The following is a 12,001-nucleotide window of genomic DNA, read 5'->3' on the forward strand; positions in this document are numbered from 1 at the left end:
CAAATAGTTTCATATGCAATCCTCTGTGCTAGACCAGAAGTCTACTTTCAAGAAGAAAATTTTCACCTTTGCTTGCCAGGGACTTAGCCCCACCCAGCTTTGGCTTTAGACTTTAAAAATTGAGTCAGCAGTATCTATCAGTAATGAATTTAGTGGCTGCATCTACACATGAAGCACATTACTCAAAGCTATGTATCTGTAAGTAATTTCCTAAGAGATCCTAAAGAAGTAGATTAAAATGTACCTGGTGAAGATGTTGGTGTGTCTCTTCAGATTCAGAGATGTCCCAGGCACCAGCTGCTGAGCACACGCTGTCAAGGAGTGCTCTGACTGCTTCAGGGTATCTACACCTAAAGGCCTATTCTCCTGCCTGGTAATCTGAGGAGCAGGAAGGGTGGAAGGGAAAGCAACTACACCACAGCCACAAAAGGAGAACTCTGTTCCTTCTAACCCTGACCCAAGATGTGTCTTGTTTTCCTACAGTGTGGTATAACCTATTGTCAGGAATACCTTTAGTATCATCTAATCCAAAATATATGATCTATTCTGAAGATAAGCAAGCAAATGTTTATGCCCTGCTTCATAGCTTGAAACTAGTTCCATTATTGATAAGGCTGCTACTACTAGACAGTTTCCTTAGTTATAGTTACTCCTTACACTTTTTAGTGTTCTTGTCCAATGTAGTCCTGTGGCCTTGTATCATGCAAGAAGGTCATTGTTTGCTCCTACTTTGAAGCACAGGGTTCTATTTCCCTTTTTAGGGTTTTAAAGCCAATTTTGTAAGTGGTGCTGCCCTGAGTAAGAAGCTGTGGTTTCTGCATTGTCCATTTTGATGACTACAGGCAGGTTCTGGGACTTGCTATGTAGAGGACTTGCATACAGAGGATTCTAATCAAAGCACTCTAGGGACATTTTTGCTAAATCCTGAATATCTTGTATTGTCTGTCAGTGAAGGAATTTAAGCCAGCTAAATTGCCCTGACAGGTGATTGCTAGAGGCCAGAAATCAGAAGGGAGAGGTTTCCACTAAAGAATTTTAAGTGGTGCATCACAGATGTGGTCTGGCTGTAGGTGAGAGTATGTAGCTGCAGCATTGGTGAGTATTGTGGTGCTGATCTAAGTGAAAAATGGCTGAAATATGTACCTTTGCCAGAAGTAGTGCCTTCTCACTATTCTGTTCTTAAGTGCTTGAATCTATCTCAAAAACAATCTCTTCTTTTCCCTCCATCTTTAATTCTTCCTTTCTAAATAAAAAGATAATTCAGTGGAAAAATGTATTTAGATTGCAGCAGGGGAATGTGTAACAATCTGAATTGATGCTGAATCAGCTAATTGAATACTTTTGTTTCCTAGTATTGAGTGGTTTACTCTGCAAGCAATAACTTATAGCTAAAGGAAATAGAAAAACTTATCATGTAATACCATGACATTGCACGTCTTCCTACCTTCTCTGAAGACTACAGATTTTCTCTCCGTTGTTCTTTCTCTGTGTCTCACTGATTCTTGTACATTAAGGGTTTTCAGAGGAATCTTGGAATTAGCAGCAAATATTGTAGTAGTTAGGACACTCTTCTTAAAGAAGGGAGAGTGGACTCAAGCTGCCTTAGGTTGAGGAGGGCTTTGAGCCACTGCCTCAAGGACTCTGTCGAGATGCAATCGCCATTATCTCTTGCTTACTTTCAGCAGATGCCTATCTGCAAAAGACAGTCCTTTGCCGATACTTTCTTTGGCTGGATCAAGGTGGTTTCCTGATCAGGAACACTGAGGCACCTTGTAGATGAGAGAGAAGCAGACTTCTTCTTAAACCCTTCACTTGAGAGCTGCCTGTTGGAAAACTCTTCTGACTTGACATGGTATGATTTATTAGCCTGGGGTCAGGTACCTACTTTAAGTGTTTCAGCCTTTGAGTTAGTGTCTAAATAAAGTGATCTGAAATGTCTCAACAATGTCGTAGTGCACAACATGTAAGCATAGTTATCTGCCTTCAGGAGATGGAATATTGTTAAATTTTACCAGAAAGCTTTATAATCTGTGCTTATCACTTGCCAGTAGTGAATTCTTGGGGCTGTAGTGCCTTCTGTATTTGTGGATTTCCACAAGGAAAGCAAAGAAAAATCATTTCATTGTCGGACAACCACTCTGATGACTCAATTGGTTTTGAGGCTTTTTTTTTGTTTTGTAAATGCCAAAATAGTATTTATTATTTGTGCATCACTTCAGTAATAAAAATACTCCTATTTTAAGTAAATAGTTACTATGCACACACATTATAAAAACTGCCTATGAAACCTGTATTTCTATGCTTTTATTTTTCTGATATTTCCACTTCCATCATCTTCCTGAGATTAATCTGCAACAAAGTAAAAGAAACCATCTTTAGGTCATATGATAGCTAACATGTAACTCAGTTCTGTCATGATCTTAAAAGGGAAAAAAAGTCAATGAGGTGACTGGAAAATTTGAACTTCTTGTTTTTGAGGAAATCATGGGGTTTTTTTACTACATTACTGAATATTGTAAAATGGGTATTGACAGTAATGATATTATCATGTCTGGACCCTGTGCACTACAGATGAGCAGAATTACTTGCCCTAATTTTTATAGGCCTGGTCCAATGACACAGAATGGCATTAATCTTTGTAATTAAGTCATTTAAATCTTATACCACTCATTTAAATGTATGTTGTGTTTAGCAACCTGCACACTTCTATAGAGGCATTTTGTCAGTCTAAAAAGACTTCTTGTTATCATAGAATATGGGTTGGGGAAGAAGAGGACAGCACTTGGTGTGTCAAGATGCATAAATACGCTCTTAAGACTATGAACAGTAATGGAAGGAAAAATGTTTTGTAAATCTATTATATCTACATATCAGGTGGATGAAGCTTTCCTGATAGCTGGCAAATCATCCAGAACCCAGATCACAGTGGTAATGGTGGATATGAATTAGACATCTGTTGAGAAAAGAATAATATTTTCCAGTAAATTTTTTAGTGTATTTGCTGTTGACAACTTTTTGCTACATAAAGCGGAGGAGCCATCTATAGGAGAGAGGCTCTGAATGTGGTTCAAAATGGGGAAGTTACTGAAAACTTGAAAGTTGAGGAAAGTTTGGGTAAATGTGACTTAAGTGAGAGTTTATGGTCTTTAGTAACAAAAGGAGGGAAGAATGCTGAAGTAAAAACAATGGATTTTGTGAAAGGCTGCTACAGTAAATACAGAATTGGTAGATAAGATCTCTTTAGTCAGGCCTCAAGGGGAAAAGGAATTAAGGAGAAGTGATGCTTTGTCAGAGATAATACTAAAGGACAAACAATGCTAATGCAGAGATTTAGACTTTAATTAAACTGTAAATTCTACATTGACCTCTGAGACTTTCTCAGTTTGCTGAGGAACAGAATAAAAGATTTGTATGAGAAAGGGACGAAGTTGGGTAGGGAGCAGGGAATGGGGACACCCAGATTAACTGCATTTCATTTTTAAGCAAGAGGCATCAAGTTAGTATGCACATGCACACACATCCAAAAATGTTCTGTCACACAGTAAAAGAAAAGACGAAGTGTTTATTACTTATAAGCCTTTCCTCCAATGGCAAGAAAATTATACTGAGGTTCTAGAGCTTTTAATCTATTTTTAGTGCAAGTTTTTGCTAAGAAGAGTCAGCTATATATAGGTGGCTAGCACAGTACTAATGCCGAAATAGCATTTTGCCATCTGTGTATGCAAATTTGTTATTTCTGAAAATTAAATGTTATGAAATGTAAAAAAAGGTCACCAACTCTGTGGCAAATTTATGGAATACCATAGATAGATTTGAATTTAAAAGTGTTAAATACATATATTTGGGAATTACTTTTAATATTAAAAATATTTAGATGTTCCCTAACTTCTCAGTGTAAAAACTTGGTTTCTAAGTCTTTTCTTTTGGAGTTTATACTCTTGACAATCTGGCTGATAATGTTTCAGCCCAATAAATACCTGCTTTGGTTGGAAATACCAGAAGTTTATTTTTAAATTACATGCTGCGTTCTTCTGACCTGTCTGCAATAAGACCAGAAACCAGCAATTGTTCATGCTTAATTTAGTGTGATAATGTGTATACTATGCCATTTAGAGAATCAAGCTTTATATATTTAATCAATAATTTGTACAGAATATGATACCATATGTAGGTAACATGTAAATAATGTATAATGTTTTATTTTAGGCAAACATAATTGCTTCTGCAGGAAGAATTATTACTAGCATAAAGTCAACAGCATGTTCAAGGATGGTTCTTCCTAGTCTAATTTAGCCTGTGTTGGCATAGGTACCCAGGTATAATACAAACTTCCTCAGGCAGCTGTCAAATCATTTTGATTACCAAATAAATTAAGATTTTATCTATGTTATAAAATAGGAATTATGCTACAACTGGGGTGGCTGACTGAAAGAGCTAGTAACGGTACCTTCACTTCTACATTTTGCTCTCTTCCATGCAACTCTTGGGCAGCACAGTGGTTTGTTCTGTAATATAGACAGCAGAAGGGGGGTATAAAACGCCAATTAGAGAAGGCAGGGCTATTTTGAAGCACTGAATGTGGATTTCACTGTGGTAGGTCCATGTGAGAATGCCAGAGTATAGTATAAAACCAGTAAAAGGTCACTGCCTACTTTTTTTTCCCCCTAACCATTATTTGGAGCATATTTCAGATGCTGTTCTCGTCTCAAGGCTCTGAAATAAATTTTCATTTTTTGGTTTTTTTTAGTTCATTTCATGACAGTTATGTCAGTTGCTTTAGCTGGTTCCCATCATTTGAATCAAAGGATCAAAGTACTTGCATCCTCCGGGACAAGTATAAATAAAAAGAATTGAAATATTCTTAGAAAATATTCTTGTCATACTGTGAATCATTTGCTAACTTAGCTTTTCCAAGAGATGAAACTAAGTGAGAAAAAGCTGGTGCCAACTCAGCCTTCTGAGCAAGTCTGAAATATTACTAGAGACAAGTAAATTATTCTTAGCAAAACAAAATTACTTCAGGAATATTATATGTGTGACATATTACATGTAGTCCAGCTCTTCCAGGAGATTGCAGTATTAAGAATACAACTTTATTAGTACATCTTAGGAAGCTCAACATCTTAAGCATGATCTGTGTAAAATTCATATGGTTTATAGCCAGGCGAGATGGATGTGCCTTAACTGTGTTGACACCAAGCTGTGATCACTGTAGGGAAAAAAAACCCTTGCAACTAATAAGAAGAGTGGCACTTTCATTAAGTTCCATTTTAACCAAATTTTTTCTTGGAATTAATTTTAACAGAGTTTCTGTTTTAGATGATAGAAATCTCAGCATTCTCCATACCAATATTTTCTGCTTTTTGTTCTGTTAAATGTTAAACTCTGTAACACCAGTTAAATCTACTGTAAATTAAGTATAAGTAAATGTTTAATCTTTCTGTGAACTTTGAATGGTATACTAGTGGTTTCTCTTTTTCTTTGAATTAGATGGAGAGCAGAAGACTCAAGTGATGATTCATGGAATTGAGCCAATGCTGGAAACACCCATACAGTGGCTAAGTGAACATATGAGCTATCCAGATAATTTTCTCCACATTAGTATCATTCCTCGACCTACTGATTGAAACTCGGCTATATTGGCATGAGAATCATTCTCAAGCTGGAATTATAAGGGCATGTCAACTTCTTGCTTCTGTCAGTCTTGACAGAGGCAGCCTGACCAGAAAAAGGAAGAAAAAAAAAAAAAAAAAGCAAACAAAAAAACCCGAAACAAAACAAGAAGTCCTCACTGCTGCAAGCCAAACAGGAAGAGAGATCCTATCATCAGATAAGGGCAATTGGGCTGATCTTATTTTGCATCACTGCTGCTTTTCTTCACCGCTGTAATTAAATCAGTTGCGATATGGAAGAATTTACAGGACCTCTACAAGTCTCCTGTTTTCTTGTAAAATATAATGAAGCTGAAACCGTCAGCTGAAGAGCAAATGGAAATCTGCCACTTGATTGTATTTCTGATTAACAAATAAACAGGGCTGTTTCCTAAAGAGGTAGTGTTTCAACTTTGAGAGTGGAAACATTGGTTTAATTTTCTAGAAAGTTAGACACTGAGAGATTCAGTTACCAATAGCTTTTTGTAAAAGATCAAATTACTGTAAACCCATCTTTCCTTAATGAGAAGTTCATGTTTACAGTATGTGTATTGGTATGCAAATGATCTTTTAACTTTGATAACAAGCAGTGAGAGATTTTAAAGTAAACTCGTGAGCATGTTTTGTCATTTAAAAACATGCACAACTTAATAATTTACAAATACTTTTGCTTTGTATGCTGTCACTGAATACTCCAGTATGTTTATTATTCAAACCAGTTTTCATAGACTAGCAAAGATGTAGGATAATTTGTCTCAGGATTTGTCATGGCATTTCTTTGTGCTCATCTAAATATTTTTTTTCTGTAAAAATATTTTCTTAATTTAGTTTAAAAAGTTTTAAAAAAAAAAGTAAACGGATGTTGCAAATTATTGTATCCTGCTGTTTATTCCCATAGACTAGAAAACAGTTAAATCATAGAATGATGAACAGATGTATTGCTTTTTAATAATTTTGAATTTTGGAGAGCTGAGTCTTTTCCAAGCTAATACTTCCTTACATCTGAGTTTAGTTTTCTACTGCAGTCCCTGAGCAATCAGTCTGAAATTTGGAAGCTTCTAATCTCATTGCACAGATTTTTCCTGAGTTTGTCAGATGTATTTTTAGGTTATTGGATCGCTTTGGTTTCTAAATGTTTGTTACCATTGCAGCTGCTACTAGGACTCTACCATTTTTTTGTGTTACGCTGAATTCATCAAACTGTGTGCTGTATTGCTTTGTCTGCAGTTTGTGGCTGTTTGTGGCACAAGACCATGTTTATACTAGACATATTATCAAATATGACAAATATTATCAAATATAAAGAAAGCATGACATTTTCTTTCAAAAACAGTAGCTGTTGAAGTTTCTACTCAAAGTCTTGACTTCCAAATGTCTTGTTAACTCCCAGTGCTGTTCCCATTCATATCCATGCTCCCTTTATGGTAGGATACTTACCTGTATCTGAAAAAGAAGAAAACAAAAATCAATCAAACAAACAAAAGCCTCTTTAAGAAGCAAGAGAGGAAGGATCTCTTTGGGTGAGGATAGAATTGAAGCTAAAAAAAGCCCTAGGGGCAGCAAAAGTCAGTAGACAGATAGTGTTTTAAATGTAAATGAGGAAATAACATTAAGGAAATGGAAGGGAAAAGGTAATAGTGAAATAAACCTGTGCTGTATTCTGCGGATCATGAAGAAATTTTAAAACAAACCAAACCATGCTGATCTGTGTTTATGCAGAATTGAAATATAATATTCTTATAGTGGGATGATTTGGTTGAGTTATTCTGATTTTCAGTTGTTTGGAATTTTTGTTACAGTATTGGATTGGCATTTATAAACTTTCTTAGGCAGACATATCTAAATATTCTGGAGAATTTCAGTCCTGCCAATGGATAAAGCAAATATTTTGTAGAGTCTTCATATTAAAAAAAAAAAAAAAAAAAAAAAGTATTTTGTAGGGATAATTTTTCCATTCATCAGGATAAGAGGCAGTACATTTAAACTGTAAAGATTGTGGTTCCTTTGTTTTAAGGTAAGCTGGGGTAAGTCACTGGCTATTTTAATATATTCAACACCAGCATTTTAATTATACAGCTCTCTTCTCATGGCCCATATTTGCTAGTAGATCCAACATTTAAGGCCTAGCATGGAACAAAAAAATAGCTTGGCTTTAAAACATACTCTTTCCTCTTATTTTAACTATTTAAACTTTATTAAAAAATAAAACAAAGTTGGAGTCTGTCTTTATTTCCAGCTAAATAAGGATGTTTGTCATGGAGTGACAAAAACATTTAATTAATACTTAATAAGTAGGAATGTCTTAAAGAGCTGGTTGGGTGATGTATCTAAACAAAAGCACATCATCACAAAAATGAAGTGATGTCTTTGCTCTACCTGATTTAAATCACATTTTTGTAGTTTCTTTTACTTAGTTTGTGAATAACAATAGCAACAGAAGGTGTGTTGTGGCTTAAGAAAAATATTTTTCTTCACTTTGAAATGCTATAACTTCTGGAAAAAAGAGATTTGGTCTAAATTGGTCAGAATCTAACATAGTGCTCCCTGAATTAATTTCAGTAATAAGGAAAAGTGCCAAATACATGCACACTCACTCCTCTGCATTTAGAATTTAAGTGTATCTCATGAGCAAGTTAAATTACAGTTTAAAAAAAAGCAAAGTACAGATCTTGTTGCTGTCTTCACTGTATTTCATGTTGTTTGACAATGGCTACGTCCATTTTTGAATGTTCAGTGAAGAAAGGGAGAATTTTCCAATTAACTTCTTTGATACCACTGGCTGTCACTCAGCACACAAGGCGATGACTTTTCATTAAGTGCTTGAAATTGGTTATTTTAGTTTTAATTTCCATTAATTCTTTGGGAAAAAAAAAAAAAAAAGTATTGGTAAAAAGTTGGATGACATTGCCACTACTGGGAAGAACGTGAGCTTGACATCTGAAGGCCTGGTAGCCCTGAAAAATGAGGAATGGGAGATGATGTTGAACTGAATACAGAGTGGGCACAGGGCCTAAGGAGAAGGATTTCTGCTGGGAAATTAGAGCTTGTACAACAGTGTTATGCTGCTAAAGCACCTGTAATTCTGGGTTCCCATTAGGTACAGAAAATTCAGAAAAAGGCAGGGAAGTGTTTGCCTGCAAGGGCAGTGGTTCTCACAGGGAATATTGGAGGGGGAAGAGTCCAAATGCTCCTGCAGAAAGAAGAGATTTGGGCTGGTATAGGGACTGTGCTGCCTTAGTGGCAGAAATGCAAATACTGCTGGGTCTGTGTGTTGGTGTGATTGGGACACCTTGCAGGAATATGAAGAAATATTAAATCTTAAGGACAGATCAGGCACAGGAACATGCAGTATGAACAAGCCATTAATAAACATGGAAAGGAAAACTACTGAGCTACTTCAAACGCACTCACTTCTGGACTAAGGGTTTTGGGAGCTGTGGAGCAAGCCAATGCGAAGGTTAAGTTGTGAAAAGGAGAAGAACTGATTGTTATTGGGATCAGTGAATGGAAAAATCCTTTCAATTCTGTGTTCCTGCGTGTTTTGCTCTGACAGCCAGATACCTGTCAGCTGATGAAGACTCTTGATCATCACTTCCAGTATTATTTATATCCTGCATAATAATTATGGCCTTTTTTTTTCCTTAATATCCTTATATGGTGAACGAGGTCTGAGTGACAACTCCTTGTTTATGGCACTGATGATAGCTGGTGTTTTTTCAGTTTTGATATTTAGGAAAATCTGCATCTTGGCTGTACAAGTGTGTTAGCACACTGTTAGAAGACTTCTAGGCCTAAAACATGCCTGTTCACTTTAGAGAAGGGTTTAAGCAAATTTCACAGCTTGCCAGTGATACTTTACCAAATCAAGGGACTGGACCAGAAAAGGATAGATTATTCCCTTTCATAGGTACTTTCCAAATTGAACATTTTTGCACGTAATCATTTTAAACTCTCCAAGGAACCTAGATGTTAGTTTGCTTGTAAATTTAGCAGTAGCTTACAGAATGTATTTATTCATATGCTGCCATATGTAGATGTTAAAACTGATTACATACTTGTAGAAGTCTAATATTGATGATTATCAGATCATGCTAGAACAAGAACCACATTAGTGATTGTGAGAGTTCCCATGGGTGCCATTGTTCTGGTGCTGCAAATGGATGAAATGTGGAGATGGGGTGGATCTCTGGCAAGTACTACCACTTTTTCCAACTTCAGCCTTTCAGCAAAACTCTGTCTTTACTGACAAAACACTGTTATTTTCTTGACATGGCAAAAGTGTATTTCAGGGGAAAATACTCCACCACCACCACCCCCAATATTTTTGATTCAAAATTTGTAGCTGTATCAGAATAATAAGGCTTTTTGGAAAGTGACTTTACCCATTGATTTTAGCAGTTCCTGTTTATTTCGACAGGAAAGAGATTCCTGAAGTGATTTTTTTTTTTTCTTCCCTTAGAATGAGAAAGAGTGTGCACAGAGGTTCTTAGAATATCACATCACATATAGAATGGATTTCTGAATTAAAGCAGTTAGGTGTCTGTTTTGCATTAAAACTTCTGGTTTTGAGACAGGGATGGTGACATTTCAAAATGTCACACTAAACCTGAGTAATATCTCTTGAGAGAGAGGTTAAAAGATACGAAGTTTCAAATGCTCAGAAGTAGATTTCAGATTTTTGGATTCTCAAGTTATACTATCAAATTAGCTCATGAAAGAGTTTAAAATGAGAGATGTTTTCTTCCCTTGCCTTTCATGTCTCTATGATTCAAGTAATTAAGTTCTTTTAACTGTGAAATGAAACAGAAGTTTCTCTAAACAATAGATTAAAGAACACAAAAGAATACAAAACTTCTTTCAAATACAGCTATGCAAACAGGTACACGAAGAGGAGTTTTGTGTAGTTCAGGTTTTTATATGAATAAATTAACTACAATTATATGAAGTTTAAAGGTATGGTTTTCCATGTGGTTTTATTAGTATTTATATGGATAAAAAACACTTAGGGTAGAAAGAGAGGCAGTCAAACACTGTGTTAGGGTTGGAGGTTGAAGGAGCTTGACTTTTACTGCACTTGAAACTGCCAAAATACGTCAGATTTTAAAATAGCACTTTCCACTGAAGATGTTTAAAGCCTTAATCCTTGCATCATTTCACTAATATAGGTCAACAGATACAATAAAATGAATACGTTGTGGGAACAAATGTGTGCTCTAGTTACTAATACACGTTATATTCTTATCTTAGTGTTCACAGTAATTGTGAGTATTGTACAGTGGAAAAGGTAAAGCCAATTATGTGATATAGTTTGCATCTGCCAGAATTTGAAGGATTGCTTGCTAGACTTTGTCAAATGCGTTTCACAAGTTCACATGCGTGTCTTAAAAGCAACTAGAAGTTAGGTCCTCTTTCAGAGAAGACGGGGCTGTGGTGGAGGAAAAAAAAAAATCAATAATGTTGTTCATGAAACCTCTTCCTTCAGTGGGTGCCTTACAGTGAAAGGCACGTTAAGAGAGTGCACGTGTGAAAGCTGGTGATGTCTTATTTCATACAAATATGTATATAATTTCTCCTTGTGTATATTGAGATTTTGTTGCTTAGGGTTAGTAGTGTCCCAACTGCCATAAAAAAGACAATCTGTAATCCTTTCAGCTAGACAGTAGTGATGAGATACACTGACGAGTGTTTTCATCACTACAGAATTAAAGATCAAAATGGAAACTATCTGGCTGAAACTTGGACCTTATATGCTCTTCTAGCTATAATTAAAATAATCTGCACTTCAGAGGTTTGATTTTCATCAGCCATATGTACACACACTCTCACTGGATTTTTTCCACAGTTTAAAATTAGCAAAATAAGCTGGTCTTCCTTCATTTTAATGTTTATCCGAGTCTGTACAAGGCAAATGGGAGGCAGAGATCAGGCCGTGGGAGTGGCCCTCAAGCCCCAAAGTGCCAGCATGACCCAGGAAGTTATACAGCTTGTTCACTATTTCCACTGCGACAGTTTTATCATACGAGTTATGTCCCTTACTTGCAACTCTTCTTTAATTTGCAGCTTCTCTGTTTTTAGCTAATCCTTGACCTCAGCCGACATGGGATGGGTTGAACCTACCCCTTGCTCTCCAGTGCCCGTCTCTCCCTTGCAGGCTTGCTGTCAGTAACTGTACAGTGCGTGTGACTAAAACCCTGATCTCTGGAGCACTCCATGACCCTTCTTGCACAGCTTCTCCTTCGACATCTGAGGTGTGAGTTCGTTTCTGCTGGCTGTTACCACAAACTAGGTAGCCCTGTAGGAAAACAGTGAGAGAAGGGTGCGGAGGAGGGGAGAGGGAAACAAGAAGAATT

At 36.3% G+C, this 12,001-nt stretch overlaps 1 protein-coding gene across 4 annotated transcripts in view; it reads left to right on the forward strand.

The window, feature by feature from the left end:
* ATG5 (autophagy related 5) overlaps positions 1-7,863 on the forward strand; it is an 85,139-nt gene extending 77,276 nt beyond the window's left edge. For 3 of the 4 annotated variants that reach the window (XM_074819417.1, XM_074819419.1, XM_074819418.1), the window contains exon 8: positions 5,491-7,863. In XM_074819417.1, coding sequence (XP_074675518.1) covers positions 5,491-5,627 — 137 coding nt within the window. In that variant the 3' untranslated portion in view covers positions 5,628-7,863. Of the gene's footprint in view, positions 1-1,685; positions 1,853-5,490 lie in introns of all 4 variants that reach the window. The other variant, XR_012622581.1, reaches the window with a different exon arrangement.
* The last annotated feature ends 4,138 nt before the right edge of the window (positions 7,864-12,001 follow it).

This window comes from Strix aluco, chromosome 3 (assembly GCF_031877795.1).
Source record: "Strix aluco isolate bStrAlu1 chromosome 3, bStrAlu1.hap1, whole genome shotgun sequence".
In the NCBI taxonomy this organism is placed as follows: Eukaryota; Metazoa; Chordata; class Aves; order Strigiformes; family Strigidae; genus Strix; species Strix aluco.